Raw genomic sequence first — 24,358 nt, forward strand, 5'->3', positions numbered from 1 at the left:
AGAGAACAAAAGTCTTCAGAAAGAAAAACAACCTTAAAAGCATTCTGACACTTCTAAGGGCTGAGAGAAAGAGAGAGAGAGGGAGAGAGAGAGAGAAAATGACAAAGAAAGCAGTAAGAGCAAGCAACGAGTGATCCAGGGAAGGAGAGCGCCTTAGGCAGGGGGTGGGGTGGAGAGAGTGAGTGAGAGAAAGGGTGGGGGAGAGAGAGAGAGAGAGAGAGAGAGAGAGAGAAAGAGAGAGAGAAAGAGAGAGGGAGAGAGAGAGAGAGAGAGAGAAAGAGAGAGCGAGGGAGAGAGAGAAGGCAGAGTGTGTGACTGGAGGGCTCTCTCTCTCTCTCTTACTCTTTGTTCTTCTCGTTGACGTTGGCTCCCTTGCGCAGCAGCAGCTCGGTGACTTGCTTGCGTTTGGGGTGAGGCGACGCCACCGCACAGTGCTACAGGGGTGACACACACAACACAACAAAGACAGCGCTCTCCTGAGTCACCTCAAACGCAGTTCACACACACACACACACTCACTCACACACACACCCCAACCCTACAACACCCTCCTCACACACAGTACAACTGTGAGAAGTTTCAGAGAGTAGAAGGCAATGAGGTCACGAATGTTATGAGAATAAATGTATTCATGGGCCTACTCGTAGAGGGAGGGCTTAACACCCTGCATCTTCCCCTGTTATTTTGTTCTTATCATGTCAAGCATGGTGCTCCATAGTGGAGGAACTGAAGACTGCCATGGTCTTGCAATACAATGCTTACTGTTAATGACAGAGCTTCTTACCACTGGCACAATTATAGCAATAAGAAATTATAATGGACACATTGTATTTATACTGTTAATATACAAAATAATTATCATCATTATATTTAAATGGCTGTCTGGAAATGCAATGTGACACTACTTCCTATCATCAGCGAAATTCTAACAGTAACAAATTATAATGGCTAGATTTCTTTACAGAATTTGTTAAATATAAATAATAACTCATCACATTAGTTCTAATCCACATAGGCAAGAGTAGTATGATGGGGATGTAAAAGAAATGTAGCTGTGAACTCTTTGGGCCTTTGAACCCTCCTGGGAAGGCATGTGGTTGGTGTGACTGTGAGAGAAGGGAGAGGGCTGCAGGGTCTCACCAGGGCCGTCTCGTGGGTCTGCGGGTGCTTGAAGTTGATGATCTCCAGGGCCAAGGTCTTCTTCACCTTCGCCATGTCCGCCTCCCGGGCCGCCTGGAGCAGAGAGTGGCCCTTAAACTCATCTGTTCCGAGAGAGAGAAAAAAGAGACAAAGAGATAGATAAGTTTAGAGGCCGAGAGAGAGAGAGAGAAGGCAGGGAGGGAGAGAGAGAGATACGTTTAGAGGAAGAGAGAGAGAGTGAAGTTGAGAGGGCGAGGGAGAGATAGGTTGAGAGTGCGATAGAAAGAAAGAGATGTCTGTGAGGGTCAGGGTGGTCAGACAGAGTGTGTTTCTCTGTGTGTGTGTGTGTGTCGGTCAGTTATCGATTTGAGGGGCCACATGCTCTCCGCACTGGCCACTGCGAACACGGCAGCACAACAACAGTGCAGGCGATCGATCGGCTCCCTCCTAGGCTCTTGAGCGAACTCTTGGGTGGGTTCATGGGAACACACAGTCCAGACCTCCAAGCTGGAGTTAAAATACCTGCACCAACTGTTTAGTTTGGCAGCCTGTCAAAAGCTTGTTATTTTTGTCGGTGTCAGAAAAAAATATTGCTTGCTGTTGCATTTATGCTCGTGTTCACTAGCAAACAAGCTTCGAAGGGACTGGACTTTCTGGACTTTTAGAGTCGAACGTAATTGAACCAAACACTACGTGGGCATTTTCAACACATAGCCTGGTCAATGCTCTTCCTGGCATCCATCTGGCAAAGTTAGTGTCCATCTGGCAAAGTTAGTGTTTGGTAGTTAGGGTCCATCTGGCAAAGTTAGTGTTTGGTAGTTTATGCCAACAGCCTGTTTTTGAGGTGGTGGCATCCACGGCATGGATCTCCATATCTGAGAGTGGACAAATCCCTGCTTCTGAAGAGCTGGACTGATAAACAGAGCGATTTCAGAATTCCAGCACTTCATTATGATAAACACTCTGCTCTCCCAAGCTACCTCACTCACACACACACACACACACTCTGCAGCTATCTAAAGATGAGGTGAGTTAGAAGCCAACACACAACACTGCTCTCCCAAGCTGCCTCAGTATTCAAAGCACCAGTGCTGCCACTCTCTCACCCTCTGCTCCTCAACACTCACTCCACACACACACACGCACACGCGCACACACACGCACACACGCAGCCATACGGAGTTCACCAGGAGACATTTGTACTGGGGGCTTCAGGCTGCCAAAGCCATTACATCTCAAACCGGCCAGCTCTCTCTCCCAGGCTTGAATAATGCAGGATTAAAATATTATACATTTAAAATAGGCTCCACACTCACAGCTCTGCGCACACGCACACACACACACACACACACACACACACACACACAGTCTCTCTCTCAGACACAGAGTCACACAGTAATCTGCTGGGCCCCCCCCATGTCTGACAGAATGTGACAGACTTAGCACTCAGAGCCATGAGTGAGAGGAAGAGACAGAAAGGGGGGTGGGGGTATGGGCTGTGAGCATATGGGAGAGACTTCCAGATGAAGTGAGACCAAAAAGAGAGAGATGGAAGGAGACAGAGACGGAGAGATTATAAAAGAGAAGAAACACACAGCTCCGAAAGAAGCCAGTGCCTTTCACTTGAAAAGCAGAGAGATAAAGAAAGTGAACGACAGAGGAATGAGGGATGGAGAAAGAGAAAAAGAAAGAGCGAGGTGGAGGGGAAGGAGTGAGGGTGAGAGAGAGAGAGGAAGAGAGAGAGAGAGCGAGAAAGAGTGAGGGTGAGAGAGCGAGAGAGAGAGAGAGGGTGAGGGTGAGAGACAGAGAGAGATAGAGAGAGCAAGCGAGGGAGAGAGAAATGGCGTTTAAGCCCTTCATCAGAGACGTGTCGACTCGGTGATGAGCTACAGGCAGCCCTGGCGGCTTTCTCTCTGTGCGCGGTGCTGGCCATGCATACTGATGGGAGCCGGAGTCGGAGCCAGAGCCGGAACCGGCCGCTTCATATTTACGCACACGTCATATCACTCCCATCAGACGAGTCCTTCAAAAGTTTACCAGTGGCCTCCAGCACGCTCCACTTTAGTCACAGTGGATGGGCGCCGTTAGGGGAAGCAGTGTTGCTTTTAAAATGTCAGCAGCGTCTCCACCTTTTTACCTCTCCGTTTTGACATTTCGATATGCTCCAGATGCGCGTGTTTGGAGATATTCGGAAGTATTTTCTGACAGCGCCACAAATTGACAACTACAAAAAAATTCTGAAATGTTCGGAAAATTTCCTGTCATGTGTATGTGTGTGTGTGTGTGTGTGTGTGTGTGTATATTTATGTATGTATAGCAAGGGAAAGAGTCAGATATGGTAGGCGAACAGTCTAGTCTTTGTCCACAGGTGTGTTTGTGTGTGTGTGTGTGTGTGTGTGTGTGTGTGTGTGTGTGTGTGTGTATGACTCACATGTGAGCCTCTCCTTGAGCTCGGGGGTAGGGGCCATGTCGACGGCGCTCTTCCCGTGGCAGTTGACCAGTGTGGGGTCGGCCCCGTGGCTCAGCAGAAGGGAGCACACCTCCACGCGGTTCTTGGACGCCGCCTCGTGCAGGGGCGTGAACTGCCACAAGTCCATGGCGTTCACACACGCGCCGTGCTACAATGCACACGCACATCCCACACGCAAAGGCAGACATACATGCAAGTACAGAGAGAGAGAGAGAGAGAGAGAGAGAGAAAGAGAGAAAGAGAGAGAGTGATACAGAGACAGACACACACACAGACACACACACACACACACACACACAAACAAACAAACAAACAAACAAACAGGTGAGCCAGAGTGTCAGTGAGACATTGCAAACAGCAGGCATCAATGCTTTAGCCACCATGCTGGCCAACCATGTTCCCCTGGCTCCACCCACGACAGATAAATCAGGGCAAGAACAGAAACGATGAGAGCGCTCGCCTCCCGCCAGGGGAAAGGCAGACATGCTGCGGAGATGTAATTAACGCCATCTAACTCTGGGAGTGATTTAAACCCTGGCTCCGCAATCGGACTTGGACAAGGGCTACAAACGAGCATACCGGAAACACACCAGCTGGAGGATCTCATTAAACGGCATTTAAATCATTATGAAAACCTTTCTATATAGAGCCACTCACAGCGCAAGTAAGGTGTGTGTGTGTGTGTGTGTGTGTGTGTGTGTGTGTGCGCACGCGTGTGTGCGTATCATTAGTTTTTGTGTGCGTGTGTATCATTCGTTTTTGTGCTCTTTGGGATACAGTAGGATTTGAAGGGGACGTTCTTCACTCCTCTGACAGGGAGCAAAATCTTATGGTGGGGAAATGGGGCTGAGTGAGGAATGGGGTGCTGGGTGTTGGGTGAAGTTCACAGCTGGTTTAATGTCTTACGTAACCCAGCCACGCTAATCTGTCAGATGAAAGTCTTCCGCGCTCAGATAACGCTCCAGGTCTCGGGAGCCCAGATCCACACTGTGTGTGCGGCGCAAGACAAAGATGTGAAAGAAGAAGAAAAAAAAAAAATTTGAATCTTGCTTTAGGTTTAGATTAACCCCCCTCCCCATACGTAAAATTCAGACGGCTGCCACAGAGAGCCATTAGTGCCCCAACCTTTCTTCTCTGTTACCAAGGCTGGGTTATTTTCGCTGGATGCCGACAGGGTCGAGGCTGGAGAGGTACTGAGGCGTTGGATCGATGCGGAGGCTGAAGGAGGAGGGAAACCAGAGCTGCTGGATGCTCCATTTTAAAAGTACTGAGAGCTGCCTGCACGTCGATAATCACATCTTATGCCGGAACATTTCATTCGTAGGTGAAGGAGACTCTGAGAGTGTGTTTATGTGTGTGTGTGTGTGTGTGTGTGTGTGTGTGTGTGTGTGTGTGTGTGTGTGTGTGTACACAAGTGAGAGAACTTTCTTGTGAGTGCTAGTGATGTTATTCACAAACACCTTAGTAAGAGACCACAGCGCAGCACAGTACATAAGTCGTTCTAAACAAACACTTGACATTTGACATCATTGCTGCAGCAGCTCTACCTGAGAAGCCTCTAGAGCCTTCCTACAAACTTCAGACCACTGGATATGACTACTACAGCCTCACTTTGAAAAATGGGATTCCTGTCCTGTCCATTCCAGCTTCAGTAAGTACTCGGGATCCAGTAACCAGTTGTTATCACTGACCAGTGCAGCACAGACCCCAAGTTCATTACTAACAGCTCCAGCCTGCAGAAGCAGTACTGACACCCACAGTTGCCAGTAAAGCCTGTCAGTGAATATTAACCTGTTGTCAGTAGCAGACACGTCTATCAGAAGTTTGGAATTTATAGAAGCACTCAAAGCCTCGGGCCAGTAGATACACGTTTAAATCCTTACTTAAAGAAGCGCGGTCTCTACCAATAGCTGCAGTCAGTAGTAGAAGCTTCTGAGGTAAAAAGCTTTAGTTACTATGGAATACTGTCGAGTGTAAAGCTATTGTCACCTCAATGAGGCTTTCAGAGAACAGCTCAAGGCTTTGCACTACACAAGGTCTTCTTTGTACCTGAGGACATTCTTATTTAAGGTCATTCAGTTTTTTCAGCTGTGCCACTGCGCTCGTTTAGAACGATTCTGTAACACGCCAAGGCCTGTGACCCTTTTCATGGGGATGTGAGGTTTTCCTTGAAACTGCCTTCCTGTCCTAACCACCAATGTCCTAATCACTATACATTCCTCCCCAAAAAACGCAGAGAATTTATTTCTGTTTTCATGGCCACGAGTCACCTTCAGTGTGGGCTCCAGTTCAGGTAAAGGATGGCACGCATTAAAGCCAACACCGATTTGTTTGATGAATATCGGGGACGGATGGGGGAAGGGGTAGGGAGGTGTTACTAAAAGCCTGTTGGAGGAGGAGGAGGGTGAGAAATGGGTACGAGGCAATCCCCGACCGAGTGGAGAGGCATCATCTCAAGTGGGGGTGATTCTGACAGCACTTTGGCTCTGGTTAGAGGTGGAGAGATAGAGGAAGAGGATTTGGGTGGGGTGGGGTGGGGTGTTCTTACCTTCAGCAGAAGCTCGGTGACCTCATAATGGCCATAGGAACAGGCGTTGTGAAGAGGAACGAGGCCACTGTAGGACAGAGATAGAGAGAGCAAGATAAAGAGAGAGAGAGAGAGAGAGAGAGAGAGAGAGAGAGAGAGAGAGAGAGAGAGAAACAGAAGGAGTGAGGGGTGGCAAGAGAAAGAGAGGATTACAACAGAGAAAAGGAAAGAGAGAGTGTGATGGACATATAAATGGGGCGAGATTGTAACCGAGAGAAAGAAGAGAGAGAGAGCGAGAGAAAGAGAGAGAGAGAGAGAGAGAGAGAGAGAGAGAGAGAGAGAGAGAGAGAGAGAGAGAGAGATGGACAGGGGTAGAGGTGAGGGTGCAGGAGAAAGAAAAGCATTATGTTTGGACAGAGAACACCATTTCACACTTCCCTGGCCTGCTCCTCGTTTCGATCGATACTCTTTCTGCCCCAGGGGCCCTCCTTACTGACCCCAACCCACTCACACACCCAAAACACACACACCCACCAAAGACACCCTCTCTTCAAAGTTTATCCTGACCCCAAGTGTATTCTGTGCTTATGTGTCAACACAGCCACCCAGAGAAGCCCATTACTTGAATGTGTGAAAGAGTGCAGGCGAGGGGAAATGATTGGACAGGACTGAAGACATCATGAGGAGGAAAAGAAAAGAAAAAGAATGTATTTAAAAAAAAACACACACTACGTACCCTTTGTCCTTGGCATGAACGTCTGCGCCGTGCTGCAGAAGGAGCTGCACTATCCTCACGCGGTTATAGCCAGCTGCTAGATGCAGCGGTGTGGACTGCAGGAAGGAGGGAGAGAGAGAGAGAGAGAGAGAGAGAGAGAGAGAGAGAGAGAGAGAGAGAGACAAAGAAAGAGAAAAAGACAGAGCAAAAGACAGAACGATGGGAAAGATAGGAAGGACAGAAGAGAAAAAGGGGGACAAAAAAGAGAAAACAGTGATGAGAATCAGCCTAGACAATGCAAATCCAAACAGCACACCAAAACACAGCACCCCCCTATGGGGCGGAGATCACCACGCGCAGCAGGTGGCTCCACACTCAATCCAAACACATCAGCCATGTTAGCCAACCCTGTCCTCTCCGCTAACACTCACACTAGGGCCTTACGGGGGGTTTCACACTTTTTAAAAAGGGTAGGGGGGTGTTGTTCACACTAGTTTAAGACAGCTGACCAGTCCTCCCTTAGGAGCACACCTGACCCATCTCCTGTGTGAATAACAGACCCAGTCGGCCGGCCTGGCCTGTCATCTACCCACCCACTCATACACCTCTTAAGGCAGAGGAGGGGGCCTGCCGTCACTCAAAAACGGCACCTAAAGCCCAGGCCATTACCTGCTAACAGCCCAGGAGATCAGCCCATAGGCACAGGGGATCATCCATCCACAGGCAGCTCCGCTACAGGCTAGCCCAACGAATCATTAAAGAGAGGAGAGCGGGCTGGGCAGCCCCCAATCCCCCCAGGTGTTTTTTTTTCTTCTGGAATCCTGCTAGCAACTGAAGAAGTAAAACGGGGGAGCCGTATGGATTTTAGTGTCCCGGCCAGTGATTAACAAATTACCCTCTCACCCCCTTTGAAAGCAATTAGAGCAACTTTTAACGGAAAAAGAAAAAACTAAAACGGTTGACTCATGCTCAATCAAAAGAGAAAACAAAAACGAATTGGTTCGTAATTGATGGCTTTAGTCAAGGTAGGTTTTCGAAGCTTTTAAGTCTAGAGCTGCTTCTGGATAGCCTTGGCAGTGGCAGGAAGATGGTGGAGAATCTTTAGAACAGACGATGACTGAGAGAGCAGATGTTACGCAGGCCTGCTGGGTTCTCCATTCCATCTTTTCCTGCCTGCCACAGTCCCTCACCACTGGCTCTCCCGTTCCTCTGTCTTTCTCCTCATTATCCTTTCCTGCCCTCTCTTCCTCTGCTTCTCTCTCCCTCTCTTTCTCACGGTATCTCTGCATTCTCCAACTCCCTTATGAGGTGGGAAGAGAATAGCTGGTTAGAAGCCACAGAATATCATGCCATCATGAAACAATGAAAGCAAAGACAGTTGCCAAAACTGATTAATCACACAGCAAAACTTAAAAATGCAGCTTCCCGAGTGTTAAAAAAAAAATGAATGTTCGTGAGCAAAATTAAAACAGATGGCAGGTTTAGAGAGGGGGCAGTTAAACAACTCACAAACTGGGCTATAAGTTCAGAAAAAGAGGCTGCTTGCTGGTATGGCAGAAGATAAGGAATATGCCAGCTATGTTGACAATGTGTCAATATATAGTTGGCTGAGGACGGAGCAATGGGATATTTGGGGGCTAATTTCCTCTTCATTGGAGGGACTGGGGTGGACCGATGTTTAGATTTAACACATTCCTTGGGACAGCCACTATTCACTAAAGTTTTCATTGTTATTCCTCTCTGATTTACTTCTCACATATACTGCTCAACCAACGGAAGTGAGATAGAAAAAAAATAAACGATAAATGTGTAAATTATTCATCCAGAGGGGATAAACTGAAGTACACGTAGCAACAACACATTTATTTTGTCTGACAAGGCCGACAAAATGCAGAGACAGGCTTTTTCTCTCTCTCTTTCGCTCTGACATGCATGTTGTAGAACCTATAAATAATGACAAAGAAATAAAGAGAGAAAGAAGAGAATAAATAAAACGGGGATAAGAGGAGGGTGTGACTCAGGCTGTGAGGTGGTGGCATGTGGTGGAGGGAGGGGGGGCAGCACGGTGCAGGCGGGGTCGGACGGGGGGTAGGGGGGTTGAGGTGGGCAGAAAGGGGGGGGGTGAGAACATCTCCCATCAGCTCCCCCTTTTGACAGCAAGCAACATCGATCAACTCTTCCGAAGGAAGGTCCGAAGAGCGTGCCACAAACCGCGGAACCATACATTACACTGCATACCTTACAATACGTTACATTACATTACATTACATTAAATACAGAGGAACGCGGGCAAGGGGGGTGGGCGAATGAAATGTGACCAAAACCAAGTGAAAAAAAAACAACTTAAAAAGGCCCAGGTCCAATCATGTGCAAAAGGATTAAGAGCCAGCATATCGATGAATCAAACCACTCAAACTATTTAAGTAAAACAAAATGACTGAATGGATAAAAAAAAACTTAACAAAAAATGAATAATAACATGACAAGTGCAGCACTCGAACAGCTTGTTATTTGAAAACCAACTTACCAGCATTTTTTGCGATGTCGACTGATAGGCAATGTCGCCAGAATCACAAATGAAACAGAACAACAAAAAAGGAAACACAAAAAGAAAAATACAAAAACAAAAAACACAAAAAATGATATAATGACAGCATCATGTCATTGCAGCAAGTGTTCAATTTATTTCTAATTCACACATTTACATCAGATGAGAGTGTACGATCGCACATTTCATGTACTGTTAATAGTGGACAATGAGTGAAAGTTAGGTTTTATCAAAACAACAACATTGTTGCTGGACACTGATTGATAGGCGGTCTTAACAGTAGCGGTCACAGGAAATCAGAGCGTGGATATGGGGGGTTGGGAGTTCATTCATCGTCCTCTTTTTGACAGTTTGGCAGCCCCTACGGCTGAAGGAAGCGCTGATACGCCTGGACTCACTTCCTGCTCAGCTCCATCCATTCACACGAGGAGCTAACCTCTGGGTAAGAGAGAGAGGTGGAGCCCCCCTCGAGATGGTCAGAGCTTGTTAGCGAGCACGATGAACGATGGACACACCAGTGCATCCACTCTCTAATTTTCTGTTAAGGTGGTTGCACCTCAACAGACTGATCTCATTAGGTAGAGGGCTGCCTCTTGAAAAGTCCTCTTACAGCTTAAGATAACAACTCTTTGCGGTGTGTGTTAATGTGTGTGTGTGTGTCTGTAGACAGATTTCCAATATCTACATAGGTTGGTGTGTTTATCAATTTATGTATCGTTTCATGAACATTTCACGGTAGAAATTTAAAAAAGTTCATCCATTTAATCCCTTTGAATTAAAAACGAAAACGCGAAGAAAAAAAAAAAAATGTCAGCAGCCACACAATGCCACTGGGCCACAGAATAATTCACAGCAATGGGGATAGTGTTTGTAAACACTGGCTTTAAAAATGATCCAACACGGAGATGGTGGCACGATCATTTGTTAAAAGCACCTAGCACATACAGATCAATGAGCATATTAATGTCATGCACAGCAGGAAACACGTTTCTCTTTTCTCCCTCTCAGACAGATCTCTCTCAGTGTTCTGTTTTTGTGATGCCAACAGCATGCATACCAATGTAACCAAATATTCTGTTGTTTTGTTGTTGTTGGTTTATTTATTACTGCGTGAGTACATAGAATCTTGCATGCCAGAGAAGATAATAATATACGGTGCGGCGTGTTGCTTAACTCCAGAGATGAAAGACTAACCAAAAATCCATACGGCTCTGGATTACGGCGTGCCTGTGCATCAGGGGGTATAGGACTAGGGTTGGGCACCGAAACACGGTTCTAATATGGCACCGGTGCCGACACAAACGGTAGTAACTGCATCGAATAACAACGTGGATTTCGGTGCCTCATTTCGGTGCTTAAATAGTGTTTTATTTATTTATTTATTTTATACGAGGCATCACTGCATGTCATGCGCCATCTCTAACGTCTTGCTTGATAGCAACACATCCAGATACAGTTAGCTAACATAAACACTGGATGTATAAACCAGAGGGGTGCACCACATAGGCGAGCGAGTGGACAGTGTTTGACAGCTTGCATGAGCCCAAGTAGCTTACTTGAAAAGCAATATAGCGAGCTCCTGTCAAAATCTAGCAGTGGGCCTAACTACAAACAACATCAACAGCAGCCTAATACCTTACACAATGTCCTTGCTAATGCGCTAACTGCCATTTATTTGAAATGTTATCAGCAAAGTTGTAAGGTGAAAACTTTATTTAACGGTGTGTTCTAAACAACATAATGGCATGATATTAATCTTTTTATGTGCATGAGGCCCATAGCATCACAATGCACAATATGAAGATCATGTTAAAAGTTAGCTGGCAAAAACATAAAAATGTAGGTTACATACCTGATGTCACTGAACTGTCAAAGAGGCTACGAAACCATCTCCGTAGCCTACGTTATCGCTAATTAAACTCAGCTGACTGGTGTTAGCGCATAGCCATAGTTGCTGTTAAAATGCCTAGGCTAGCGCTGGGAATCTAAACACTTCAACACCGACATGTAGCCTGACATGCGTGTTATGGGTTAAGACATGAAATTTCTTGAAGCATTTGGGAACACACTGAATTAACTGGAAAGTAGAGTCCCTGTTAGATTAGCTTGCTTGCAAATGCAGTTGTCCATGTTCTATGGCAAGCGGTTTTAACATAGCCTACCTTATGGCAAACCGCCTACACTGGGTAAACTTGAAAGCAGAGCTTACCATTGTGTGTGCATGCATGGCAAGCTGTTTTAACATTTAAATGTATTATTTGTAGGAGCAATGAGATATTGATAGTAAATTGAATATAACTTTAACTTATAACTTTAACTTATAACTTCAATTTCATGTTCAAATTTGTCTTATCAATAAAAAAAAAAGCAATTCATGCTTTAGACCATTTTAATTTAAAACATTTTAAAAACAAAGTACCGGTTCAGGCACCGGCACCGTTTTAAAAGTATCGATTTAGCACCGGTATCGGATAAAACCCAGTATGGCTGTTCTAAATGTATTTCTTTTTCCTCATCAGGCGGTGGCGGCGTTCACATAGCGAGCGAGCTGATGTGGCGAGCCACACAGAGGTGAAGCAGAGCAGTCTTTCTGTGCCCGCTGAGACCAGTGGGAGCTGATGGCATGGCGCTTGAACTATTGGTGTGAGAGTGTGTGTGTGTGTGTGTGTGTGTGTGTGTGTCTGTGTGTGTGTGTGTGTACGTGTGTTAGGGGTGGATGCTGTAAATGGATGTGGCAGGACGGCCTTTCCCCCGACGCCCCTGGGGCCATGGCATGAGTCAGTCCAGAGAGCAGGAGCAGGTTTGAACAAATGTTGTATGTGTGTGTGTACTGTATGTATGTGTGTTGTGAGTAGGTGTGTGTGTTTGTGAGTGTGCATTTGTAAACGTGACTGAGTGTGAGTGTGTTTTTGTTGCATACACATCAGTAGCCTGTGTGTGTGTGTGTGTGTGTGTGTGTGTGTGTGTGTGTGTGTGTGTGTGTGTGTGTGTGTGTGTGTGTGTGTGTGTGTGTGTGTGTGTGTTTCTGTCTACTGCAGTTAAGAGAACACAAACATGTCAAACTATAACTCACAAATCAGTGAGCACACGCTGGGTGGATGCAGGATGCAAAGAAGCATTTGTAAGCCATGACTGTGCCATTATTGTGATCTAGTAGTACACATATGCACTACTGGGTATTTATCAGGGCAAACGCTGAAGAACAAAAGCACTCAAACTCCCTTTTTATATATATCTGTCTCTGCTTTACACTCTCTCACACACATACAGACAGACACACACACAATCACAGATACAAGACACACATACACACCCCATTACACCAATGGGTATTCGCGATACACTTCAGCGGTTCCTTTTGATTTAATCTGTTCTGGTGTCTTGCTGTGTACTTCAGTTCTAAATTGAAGTGTCGTTAAGACAATTCCTCCAGTGTAGAGGGGAATCGCTGCTGGATGGATAGATGGATGGATAGATGAAACAATATCTGACAGTGGATGGCTGTTTTTAAGCTGTATAAAGCAAGGCTGGCCAGCTTTGGTGGTGATTAACAAGCTCCTTGTCCTAACAGGGAGCGAGCTAGGGGAATAGGAAGAGAGGAAAAATAGAGAGGGAGGGAGAACGGGAGAGAGAGGACAGAGAGAGAGAGAGAGAGAGAGAGAGAGAGAGAGAGAGAGAGAGGGCTTCAGGGGAAGCAAAAGCCTCAGCTGCATATCTCTCATCAACACATTATATTTTGTCAGTGAGCACGAGCGCACACACGCACACGCGCACACGCACACGCACACACAATGTCCCCGTTTCCCTGTTTCCTTCGCTTCAGTTATTGGGCATTGTGACTTGTAACCATGCCAACAGTGACTGCTTGCTAAAAGCTGTTGCCATGGCAGCCACACATGCTATAACTAGCATAAATACTCCTAACGCTGGAAGTGTTAAGTGGGAGGAAGAGAGGGTGGTTGTCGGGGGGAGGGGCTGAGGAGCACCTTGAGTCTTCCCCCACAGGACGGTAGGAAGACAGGTAGACTCAGGGGTGACTTTGCATCCAAGTTCACCTCTCTTCACTTTGGAGCTCTCGGTGTGTACCGAGAGTGGGCAAACTCCCCAAGCAGAAGACAAGTGAACATACTAGGTGCTCGCAGACGGAACGGACCGGATCGGATCAATAACACATTAGGGCCTGTACAGCACGGGCTGACATCTCATTGGAAAGAGTCAGATCTACGGTAGCGGCAGGCTGCTTCTTCTCCCTGCTCCAACCCACCCACCCCCCACCACCACCATCACTGGGCTCATTATCCTATGACGCTGTTTACTGTGTGCGAGAGGGCGTCATAAAGATGGCTCAGGCTCCTGGGGGAACAGATGTATAGATGGAAAGCGGCGCCAACCACCTGCCCTCCCGGAAGCCATTTCTAAACTCACACTGGGGACTGGATGGCATCTCTCGGGTGTAGTTTGGAGAAGCAAAAGCTGACAGCAAGGTCTTGAAGCCACCGTCTTTTTGAAGTGCTGCAATTACTGAGCAGTGGGGAGCACTTTTCATATATTACTGGGGACTCATTCCATCACCACTGTGTCTGTGCAGCACCCAGGACGACAGGATATCAGCCCGGTTGTATTAGGAGGACTTAAAGGTACAGTCTGGAAATGTAAACCGAGGCACTTGGGTGTCAAACTCAGCAGATTGCTCCTCACGGTTCACTAGTTGTCTGTTCACCATGTGTGCTCAAATGCTGTAGTGCCCAAACACATTCCTGGCTCTCTAAAAGGAAAACAGCAGTTGCTTGGACCAAGCCATAAACAATTCCTGCCAATCCACATATTGCTTCAGGAGTAGGGAGGGTGGGCTGTAATTTGATTGGCTGTTAAGCTCAAATAACAACCTTCTGCCAGAATCGTGGACAGCATCTTTAATGGACAATTTAAGAAAGCCAATTTTAACCAGAGCACCAAAGTAACTTTCCAGACGACCTACACTCCTTGCTCGACAATGCTGAAATCAGATTTCGTATGTTTAAGTGTCAGACATCTTCAGATTCTGCAACGGGTCGCCCATTGAATCTGTTCAGTCCACACCACTGTGCCAAGTGGAAGAACACATCGCTGTTCTTTTCACAACACTTGGTACGGAACACATTCATGACAGCCACTGCAATTTACAACTGCGCTTGACTTTCATCTTCTGCTCATTTTCTATAATTATTTGGAGCTTTTGTTCTGCTTTGCACAGATAGCAATGCACTGAGGAGTCTATCATTGATCCCCCCATTCCTCCTCCTCATCATGGCCACAGTAAAAACCCTGCTCTGCTTCTGAGTGGGAGAGACAGAGTGAGGCAGCTGCAGGCAGAAGAGTCTCAAATTATCAAAATGGATCATACTTAAGCTGCCGAACACAGCCTATAATCTAATTCTGCCAGAATTCTGACAAATGAAAAAAGTCCATCATATGTTAATGTGAGAGTTGCAAAGCAAAAGGAAGAAGGGACGGTGGGATGGGGGGATACGATTGATTTACGGTAAGTGGGCTTCAGAAAACCGACGCTGGGTTTTTTACTTGCACTCCTCGGTGCCTGGGACAGAAAAAAAAGAAGAAACACCGCAGGCAATTTGTTACAACTTCCAGCAAGGAAAAAGCGAGAGAGAGAGAGAGAGAAAGAGAGAGAGAGGAGAGGGAAAGAAAAAGAGAAAAAGAAAGAGAGGGGGGGAGAGGGATAAAGAGAGACAGAGAAAAGAGAGAGAAAGAAAAGAAAAGAAAGAAAGAGAGAAAGAGAGAGAGCAAAGGGGCATACTCAGGCAGTCATCCCAGTCTGTGTCTGGATGCAAAACAGAGGGACGATGCCAAGCTAAACCTCTGCAGGCCCTTCATCTGCCTCCAACCTCCCTTCCCACACCATCCTCTAGTGCCGCTGTGCATCATCCACTAAGGGCTAAAGCTCAGGAGCATGTCAGGCAAGTGCTTGCTTTCTGAGCTGCTGCCAAAAGCAACGTTCAGAGGCATTCCTATTGATCCACAGCACAAAGGTTGGCTTGTTAATGAATATTAAAAAATGGGGGGAAACGCACAGAGGCTAGATTATGGACAAAAAAAGGGAGGTGTGTGTGTGTGTGTGTGTGTGTGTGTGTGTGTGTATGAAGAGGGTATATGTAAGAACATGTTGTAGCCTTGTAACTGCACACGGTCAGGTGTGTTTGATCCCATTCCAACGGGCGAAACAGACGTGCTCGTTAAAGATGTGAAGATGTACGCACACACACACACACACGAGCAAGCCACGGGGGTGGAAACGGGCAAAGTTTATGAGGTCACAGTCCAGGTGATCGGAGAAACCAATTGCTTCCGAGAACCAACCTCTTAAACTGCCTCAACTGCACTGTCCAACAGAAAAAGACTGTTCTAAGAAAATACTCTTCTAGCTTTGCAATCCGAGGAAGGTGGAGAGAGAGAGAACATACACTCTCGCGCACCAGAGAGGCATGATGGGAGTACAAAAACGAAGATGGATGGACTGGGAAGGTCAGTGGCGCTGAGAGAGACGAGGCGGCTGTGACTGATGGGAGCGGTTGCGGGCATGAGGTGGGGGGTGGTGATTAGTCTCTCCCCGGCGCCAGCGGAAGCTGTCATGATCGCGCTCTCCAGTGGGTTGGGTTAATAATGTCCTGGGCTCGGTTGCTCTTCATCTTTGGCACACAGATGTACACACACACACAGTTACTCGGAAGTTTGAAATAACAAGCCAAATGTCCCTTCTCTCCATTGTAAAACTACTGTTGTGCCAGTGAGATGACAATAAAAAGCATAGAAAGGTATGACAACCCGTACCAGTTAAGTTTTCAAACAGGCACCTACTGAAAGGCCTCCAGTGTACAAATACAAACTGTTGACGAAGAACAGGCCTGGTTACGAAGAAATTCATGTCTACCATGGTAGCAGTATTGTGGCGATAAAATGACAAACTTGAGCAATCCCCCTGTAACCTTTAAAGCGGCTCTTTGAGATGAAAAATAAAGTGGAGGTAATACAGATAGAATAGCAGCTGCTGTGAAAAATGAGTCATTCTAAGTTTGGCTAACCGTAGGAGGTTCCACTGAGTGTAGGGAGTGGGAGACCACCATCAGGTGATGTACTGCCAACGAGTACTCTCCGCATCGGAGAGAGGTGCATCACACACTCTGCAGGCCCTCCACCATCTCAAAACGCACTGACGCAAAACATCCAACTTGCCTTCGGTGGTTTTCCACCGCCTAAAATAGCCAACGCTTGGCAGCCGTTTAAGGATAAGAGTGCTCAAGCCTCAACCATCTTTCTTAAAGAAGTCATTCTACACTCTGCTGCTCCCTGGTCCTTCTTGCCAATCTGCTTTCACAGAGGGGGAGTAATGACTGCATTCTCCTCCGCTGGATGACCAGCACGGCCAAATTCCTGTCTCTCCGACTCTCTTCCACCCCCCACCCCCCCCCCACACACACACACACACTCTCTTACAGCCTGAAGAATGTCTTATTTCCGACGGGAGCACACCAGAGACATACACTGCCCGCTCTGCAGCCGTAATTGGATCCTGGCACAGGACCCTCATGGTAATGATGGGGACAATGATGGCAGGTGCAGGCAGGAGGGCAGGCGAGAGGGAGAGAGAGGCTTCCTCTACGGAGGGGGTGGGTGGCTGGGTGCTGCTACGAGCTCCACCAGGGTAATGTTTCTCCTGCCTGTGTGAGACAATGGCCTTCGCCACCTTCTGAGGTCCTCGTCATGCCCCGGCTGTTGGCTAATGACCGCTTTGGTCACAGACATCGGGCATGCCGCATGGGGAGTTAAGCACCTCATCATGGCCTCTTGCCGGTGGTGATAAAGACGAGTTGGTCCCAAGGAGATGAGGCGGGAAGGAGACCACGAGAGAATGTGAAATATACAATGTAGATGAAGGGAAAGGAAGAAAAGTTGGGAAAAGATGAAGTGAGAGAGCAAGAGAGCAGGAGGGTGAGACCGGAGAGAGAGAGAGAGAGAGAGAGAGAGAGAGAGAGAGATGATGGGGCTTCCCAGGGTGATGCGAAAGAGACTGCGGATAACGAGGGGATCTCTGTTTCACTGAGATATGAAGAGGCTCCACAGGGCTGACCATTACGACTGAATGGGTAGAGGTCTAATCACCCATCTCATTATGAATAAACCATCAACCGCCCCATGTAGAGACCTAGCTATCCAAGAGCATAAATCAGGACAATGTACTAGAGAAAAAACAAACATAAGAACAAACATGAAAACACACACACACACACACCAAAGTTTGAGATGTCCCTTATATTGCAGTCTGATTAAATATTTTTTCCATCCCAACACAAATATTATCTTTATAATTCCTCCTTATTCCTCCTCTAGCCTTCAGCAACCCCTCTCAGCAGCTGATCTCTGCAGTGCAGGCTTTACCATCAGTCTCCTTTTATCTGAATGCACCATTTCTCCTTGCAATTCTGCACAAATGGGACACACCATGTTTCTGTCGGTCGTCAGTTAAAACAAAACGTTAGGAACATCGAGAGAACATGTTTCGCTCCCCAGGTAGTGCAAGCCCAGCTAAAAACTGCACGCCTTCAGAGTTTGGATAAAAGTGGCAGCCACATGACTAAAACACTTAATGCTAATGTGAGTGGGTATGAGGACAGGTGTTGCCCATCCTTTGTTCAGCGAGGGGAGGCAAGAGAGAAAGGGAGGGGGGGTTGTGTTGTGTGTGGGGGGCGGGGTGTGGGTGGATGTCGTACCACGTGCCCGCTTACTCACATGCTGACGCTGCCTGTGTCAGTGCCAGCTTGCATACAGAGTACACAGAGTGAAAGGGGTTTGGGGGGGGGGGGGGGGGTGTCAGTGGCAGAGCGGTCCAGCGAACACACCATCCTCCAGGGACGCCTCTTCAACACACTGTCCTGATAACCACCGAGCTGTCTGGAAAATATATGACCACGAAAGCACACTGTGCAGAGAGGCAGTGATCCTGGAAAGGGGCATCCTGTTGTAGGACAAATCCAAATGCCATCCTATGATTGTTTTTTGTATGATTTTTTGTTTTTGTTCTTGCTTCTTTGGAGGCTTGTTTGGTAACCCCCTCAAATGATGATTAGAAGAACAAAACAAAAAAACATCACAATGAATCTAAACCAGAAAACCTGAAATTAAAAACTTGACATTTAGCTTGCAAAGGTTTGCCAACATCTCTCATTACCAATAAATCTATATCCTGGGAAATTACTATTTATTTTGGACCGCTATCTGAGGAAGACAGGCCAAAAACGGCAGGGAATTCTTGAAGGCGAAGGTTGCAAAATTACAGAAAACTAACTCTACTTTAACGCAGGGCCTTGGACTCACAGAGCTAAAAGACTGGCATGACTGCCAACAGCTCCTGATGAAAAATGGCCGCCATTGGGAGGGAGAAAAAGTATTACATTATATACACAGAATAATGCACCTGTAAGCTGAAATTTTTATGACAAATGGAGAACACAAGATTAGAGCAGTCAAGGGCGAAGTTTCCTTAAATTATTTCCCAGGGGAGAGGCTGGAGACAGGCAATGTGTCGGCTGGGAGGATTTATACTCTAACGCACCAGTGGAGTGACAAACAGTGATAGGAATACAACAACACGCAGGCAAACGCAATATAGGAAAAGTATACTTGCAGAAAAAAATATACTTGCTGGCAGAGGGAGGAAGCAGGCCTCTGCTGGAGAGCACATTACGGTGCAGTACTAAAAAGTTATCTGACCAAATTTGCCTAAAGGACCTCTAGGTAATTTTTCCAATCTAACAGTGTTTAGTAATGTAGTTACCTAGTGCTTTCTCGTAAAATCATTTGACTTAATTTCAGAGTTTGACTTCTTTTAAGACGTTTCATCCTGAAAACAAGCAAATTTATCCTAAAAACAAGAACATTTGTCTGCCAGTGTGTTGAGTAAATTTGCCTTGATACTGTAAGACTCCTTAAAACAAATCAAAGTCTTCTTAAATGAAGTTAAAATTATCTTTTGAGAGAGCGCTAGGTAAGTCTCTTCATACTAAAAACAACACCAGATAGATTTTTTGATCTTAATATGAGATTAATAACCCTTGGTTAGATTTTATTTTTTGCAGTGTACATATATAGCACCCTCATTTATATTGCGCCTTTGGTATATAAATCACAGGTAGTTACATATTTACATATATAAAGGTGCATCGAGTAGCTGTTGGAAAATGTGTAGGAGTGTCACAGGCTCACAGGGCATCATTACCACAGCAATAACAATCCCTGGTGTGTCCCGCACTCAAGAGACCTCCAGGCCACTCCGCTGATATGGACTAGCGAAATGGAGCTGCAGCTGATGGACTGGGGCTGAATAGGCTTCCTCAATTACAGCTCAATAGCTGGCCCTCTGAAAGCACCAGGGTAACGCTGGGGTCACAGGCAGGAGTGGCATTACTGCTACAAGAAAGGTAGCACTGTGTTGAAGAAAGAACCTTAGGGTGGGGTAACATATAAAGCTGTAAGTAGACAGCATCTTCCATATACTGTACCATTGCTTCCTTGTTTTAGTGTTAACATATGGTATTAATTCAGGAGGATTTCAACATGATCCTCCCCATAAATTGAGCTTGTTTAAAAATTCAGTTAAATAAGTTACTGTATTTATCAGGGCAAATCAGAAGCTATAATGGTGTTTGTTTTCGGCAGTGTTTCCTTTATATCAGAATAAACTACAGGCTACAAATACTCTCTGGAGACTGGGTAAGAGGCTCTATTTTATTTCTACTTCACTTCTGCATTCACACTGGTCTATCAGGGGCAATTGGATGTGAAGCAAATATACAATTATAGGCAGAAAAGCACGCCATTTGAAGGTGCGACCATAACAGCGGAGGCTAGGAGCATAAAATTAATTCCAGAAAATAACGGAACTAAATTATATAGAGAGAAGCTCCTCGCTTTCTGGGGGAAATATAGAGAAAGAAAACAGTACACAGAGAGAAGGTGAGAGTGAAGTGGAGGGGAAGGGAGGGGAGTGGAGGGGAGGGAGACAAGAGTGTACAAAAAAGTGTACAAGAACAACAGAAAAAGCACTAGAAAGATTTAGAACGGGAGAGAGCAGGGGAGGATGGCGAGCACGGATGCCTGTCTGGTTAATTAGCGCCCAGCAGGAGAGTGGGCCTTGAGCACACTCGGTCTCCAGCCATGATATCAAAGAGCCCTACTGCACAAAGACAGGCGGGCAGGGACGCCATGTTCCTGCAACCGTAAACAATGGGCCACGGTGAATCCCTGCTGAGACATCACAACTGACATATGGCTCTTTTTCCATCTCTCTCTCTTTCCATTTCTCTCCCTCCATCTCTCTCAAAGTATCTCTCTCAAAGTATCTCTCTCAAAGTATCTCTCTCAAAGTATCTCTCTCTCTCTCTCTCTCTCTCTCTCTCTCTCTCTCTGAGCAACTGTCTGCCCTAGTAATGCTGACATGTGTGCTGATGGGTTTGTTACATGTGAGACTGGAAGACTGGCATACAGAACTGGGCACTAAAGGATTTACAATATAAACACATAGTGCACAGTAAAGCCCATTTACTGGCCACTATTTCTTAATCAGATTGGGAGACGGGCGAGATGAAAAGGTAAAAGGAGCAGCCACGGGGTCTTCAACCGACCAGAGTTGATATACACACTGGAGCGAGACACAATTGCTTAGTCGTCGCTTCTCCAGGCTTATTTTATGGCTCCCGCAGTCCCTGTGTTATCAGCCCTTGGACATGGCATAAATGGGCACGGAATGGACTATTCAATAAAGATGCAGCAACTCCCCAAGCCTACAAATGTACAGACACACAAACACACACACACACAGAAAATGTCAACCACAGCACACTGGCCTGCAAGAGGCCAGGTAGGTTCTCGTCCGCTGAGAGCACTATAAAACGCAATTACCCAGACTAAGACACAGCTGTGGGGTAAACACACACAGCTGCAATTACGCAGCACACAAAGATGCAGCAAATCACGAAGGGGCTGAAAATAGCCCAAATCGGCCCTCACGACAACAACAAAAAGGAGACAACAAGGGTGCCGGGGGTATCTTCTGCAATAATATAACTCAAGACCCACTCCATCTTCCCTGACTAACAGGACAAAACACAGGCTTCTTTATTCTCCTAAAGAGACTGTGTGTATGTGCGTGCGTGTGTGTGTGTGTGTGTGTGAGAAAGAGAGAGCGAGACAGAGAGAAAAAGAGACAAAGAGAAAGTGTGAGTTTATGAGAAATCAGGCAGAAAGCTTCCCACATCTTGCTTTGCACTTACAATCACACCTAAGGTTAGAGGTCGAGGGCTTGCCTGAAACCAAATAAAAGTCAATGACGGAGGCACCAAGTTCTAAAGTCGTCTTCCTTTTGCCAATTAACGAGACTCTGGATGCCATACTTCCTCCCTCAGAGAGGGTTCTGCAAGGGTGACATGGTCTTAATGACCAGAATAAAAGCCAGCTCTTTTTTCTTCAGTCTGCTGAGAGTGGGGCTTTCTCAAAGTTCTCCAAAAAGTGACTATTACCCTCAAGTGACTGTCTGGGGTGGGATCTTGGTTGGTAGAAACACAAGCTGACTAGCAAGACCGACTAGAATTCTTATCTCTTCACATCAGGTGCGAGAACTAGGGGGCAGTACAGCAGAGTCGGGGAGAGACAATCGGAAACCTTGATTTACTGGTCAAAATGTCTCAAACTGGAGTGGTAATTCATTACCCCCCCAAAAAAGTAATAGCCAACAGATCTGCATGTCATGTATAACAGCACAGATGCAACTAAAATACACCTAGCTGATAACTGATGCATTGTGTCACATATTTGGGGACACAACAGCTGTAAAAGCTGTTTTTACACTCCCCAGAGGTTGCAGTAGCGGCAGGAGGCAAACCAAGATGACAGCTGATTCTCTCTCTTCATCCGATGGCCATATCTCATCAAGCTGAAATTACAGTAGGGATCTTGCCAAATCTAACAGCTTAAAAATTGTATATTAAAAACCATATACATTCCAAACACAGTGTTGTTTTGAACAAGTCTGTCCTTTCATCTCCCTTCAGCTGAAGGAGCAGAGCAGAGCAGGGGGATGTCCAGCGCTGGATCAGACCGGCTGAGGTGCTGGCATCTGGCCTGGAATGCTCCGGCGCGTCAGACTCGTCCCCCGGGTGAAGTCTGCCTCTAATGACCGAGCTGTTGGCCGAGGCGAACCAGAGTGGCAGCTCCTAGTCTGGGGGTGGTGGAGTGTGTGTGTGTGTGTGTGTAGGGGGAAATCACATCAGGGTTACGGCTGGCCCCTCCTCTAACCGGCATTTGTCAGCATGTGTCTGTCGCGCGTGGGGTTGGGGGGCTGGGGTTCACAATGGCAAGCCAGCGAGAGCTGAACTGAACTTGAAGTCAGTGGTGGGCAGAACTGTGTCGTCTTTAAAAAAAGGCACACCACCAAGGAAAGTTGCAAGTCTGCAAGTTAGAGCAAGCAACTATGCTAGAAACGAATGCTATAGCAAGACCTCCAAGTAGTAGTTAGTCATTTGCAAAATGCAAAAAACTACATGCTAAACTTTCCGCACACTCAAACACACACTGCAGGCACTTTAGATTCCCTTGACTTTGGTGTAAATACAGAACATAACCAAAAAATTCACGCTAGTCATTCAGACAAGCTCGTCAGCAGAGCACCGGGACATGGTAGTTGGAGTGGATTCTTATTTAAAGTGAATGGAGGGGGCAGAATAACGAGTCGAGGCGCTGATGAGGATGTGATGCGTACGACAGCCATCTCTAGCGGGAACCGGCCTCACGGTGCGTTGATTATGATTGCAGTCGTCATCTTCCGAGTCCCTCATGGAGCTCAATTAAAATCAAGCGCAAAGCCGCTTGCAGTTAGGCTGCACAGCGATGGCAGAGTTGAGTTGCGGAGAGGAACGCTGAGCACAGCCAAGCACAACAATTATTACAAACAAACTCAACGAACTGTTAATGTAACAGAGCCTCACTGCATGCCAATCCTTACGTTGTGCTGACAAATCAAGATGTCGGACATCTCTCTGGCCTCCTGAATGCCAATACAAAACTGTGACAGAGACACAAGTTTACATTCATGCGCAGTCTCGCGTATAGCATCCTATACAACTAGTAATAACCAATCTATTTAAGTTTAATTGCTGACATTTCAGCAAAATAAGGCCAAGGCTGTAAATGTCTGTCCATTATTTTAAAAAGAAAACATAATGTGTTTTCTCTATGCACTATTCATGCAAAATCATATTCTGTCAATGTCTCTATTATGGTCAATAAATGTCAGCCTTCATTGAAACCAGCTGATTCTTATCTTTTAGTCAACATGAACTTGAATGCAAACAATCAGTTTTTAGATTTACACCTTAATTAATCATCAGCAATGCTGATGTGTAAAATAACCTTTCGTGTAAAATTTCAGATTAGAAAATGTAATCATTTCTGTGATTAATTGCAATTAACTATACAATTTCATGCAATTAATTCTGATTAAATCGCTCAACAGCCCTAATATATACACATGTATTTAGTAAACATTGGAGCAACCCGCTGCAAGCTAAAAGTGGACAAATCCTCTGACTCGCTCTGAAATGACATGCTTTCTGCTGCTTATTCATTAGGCTTATGCTCAGCCCTCCCCATTAATCAGTGCTAACCATGGCGAACAGCACGGTGATCTAGTACCGATGGCCATTCCACTCCTTTCTGGGTGAGATGCTGCACGCTTGTGTGTGCGAGACACGCAGTGCAAACTGACACACACACAAACACACACACACAGCTATGGAGCCTGAGAGCGGACGCTGGGCTGGATCGATAGGAGCCAATCTGAGATGCTTCCCTTGTGAGCCTAGACACTGTCACCTGCTGTAAGCCCCTTTTCCCTGGTTTTGGCAAACAACACCC

The 24,358-nt window shown here is 46.3% G+C and overlaps 1 protein-coding gene across 2 annotated transcripts in view; it reads right to left on the reverse strand.

Annotated features, from left to right (window-relative positions):
- The window catches only part of tnksa (tankyrase, TRF1-interacting ankyrin-related ADP-ribose polymerase a), a 108,039-nt gene that overhangs the window by 31,710 nt on the left and 51,971 nt on the right, over positions 1–24,358 (reverse strand). For both annotated transcript variants that reach the window (XM_076284614.1, XM_076284613.1), the window contains exons 6-10: positions 6,874–6,968; positions 6,159–6,225; positions 3,572–3,758; positions 1,141–1,262; positions 343–434 (exon numbers count right to left, since the gene is read on the reverse strand). In XM_076284614.1, coding sequence (XP_076140729.1) covers positions 343–434; positions 1,141–1,262; positions 3,572–3,758; positions 6,159–6,225; positions 6,874–6,968 — 563 coding nt within the window. The remainder of the gene's footprint in view (positions 1–342; positions 435–1,140; positions 1,263–3,571; positions 3,759–6,158; positions 6,226–6,873; positions 6,969–24,358) is intronic.

This window comes from Alosa pseudoharengus, unplaced genomic scaffold, assembly GCF_046254945.1.
Source record: "Alosa pseudoharengus isolate Yale_2024_CS ecotype anadromous, Long Island Sound unplaced genomic scaffold, YU_APseudo_1.1 YU_APseudo_1.1_scf_14, whole genome shotgun sequence".
NCBI classification, from domain to species: domain Eukaryota; kingdom Metazoa; phylum Chordata; class Actinopteri; order Clupeiformes; family Clupeidae; genus Alosa; species Alosa pseudoharengus.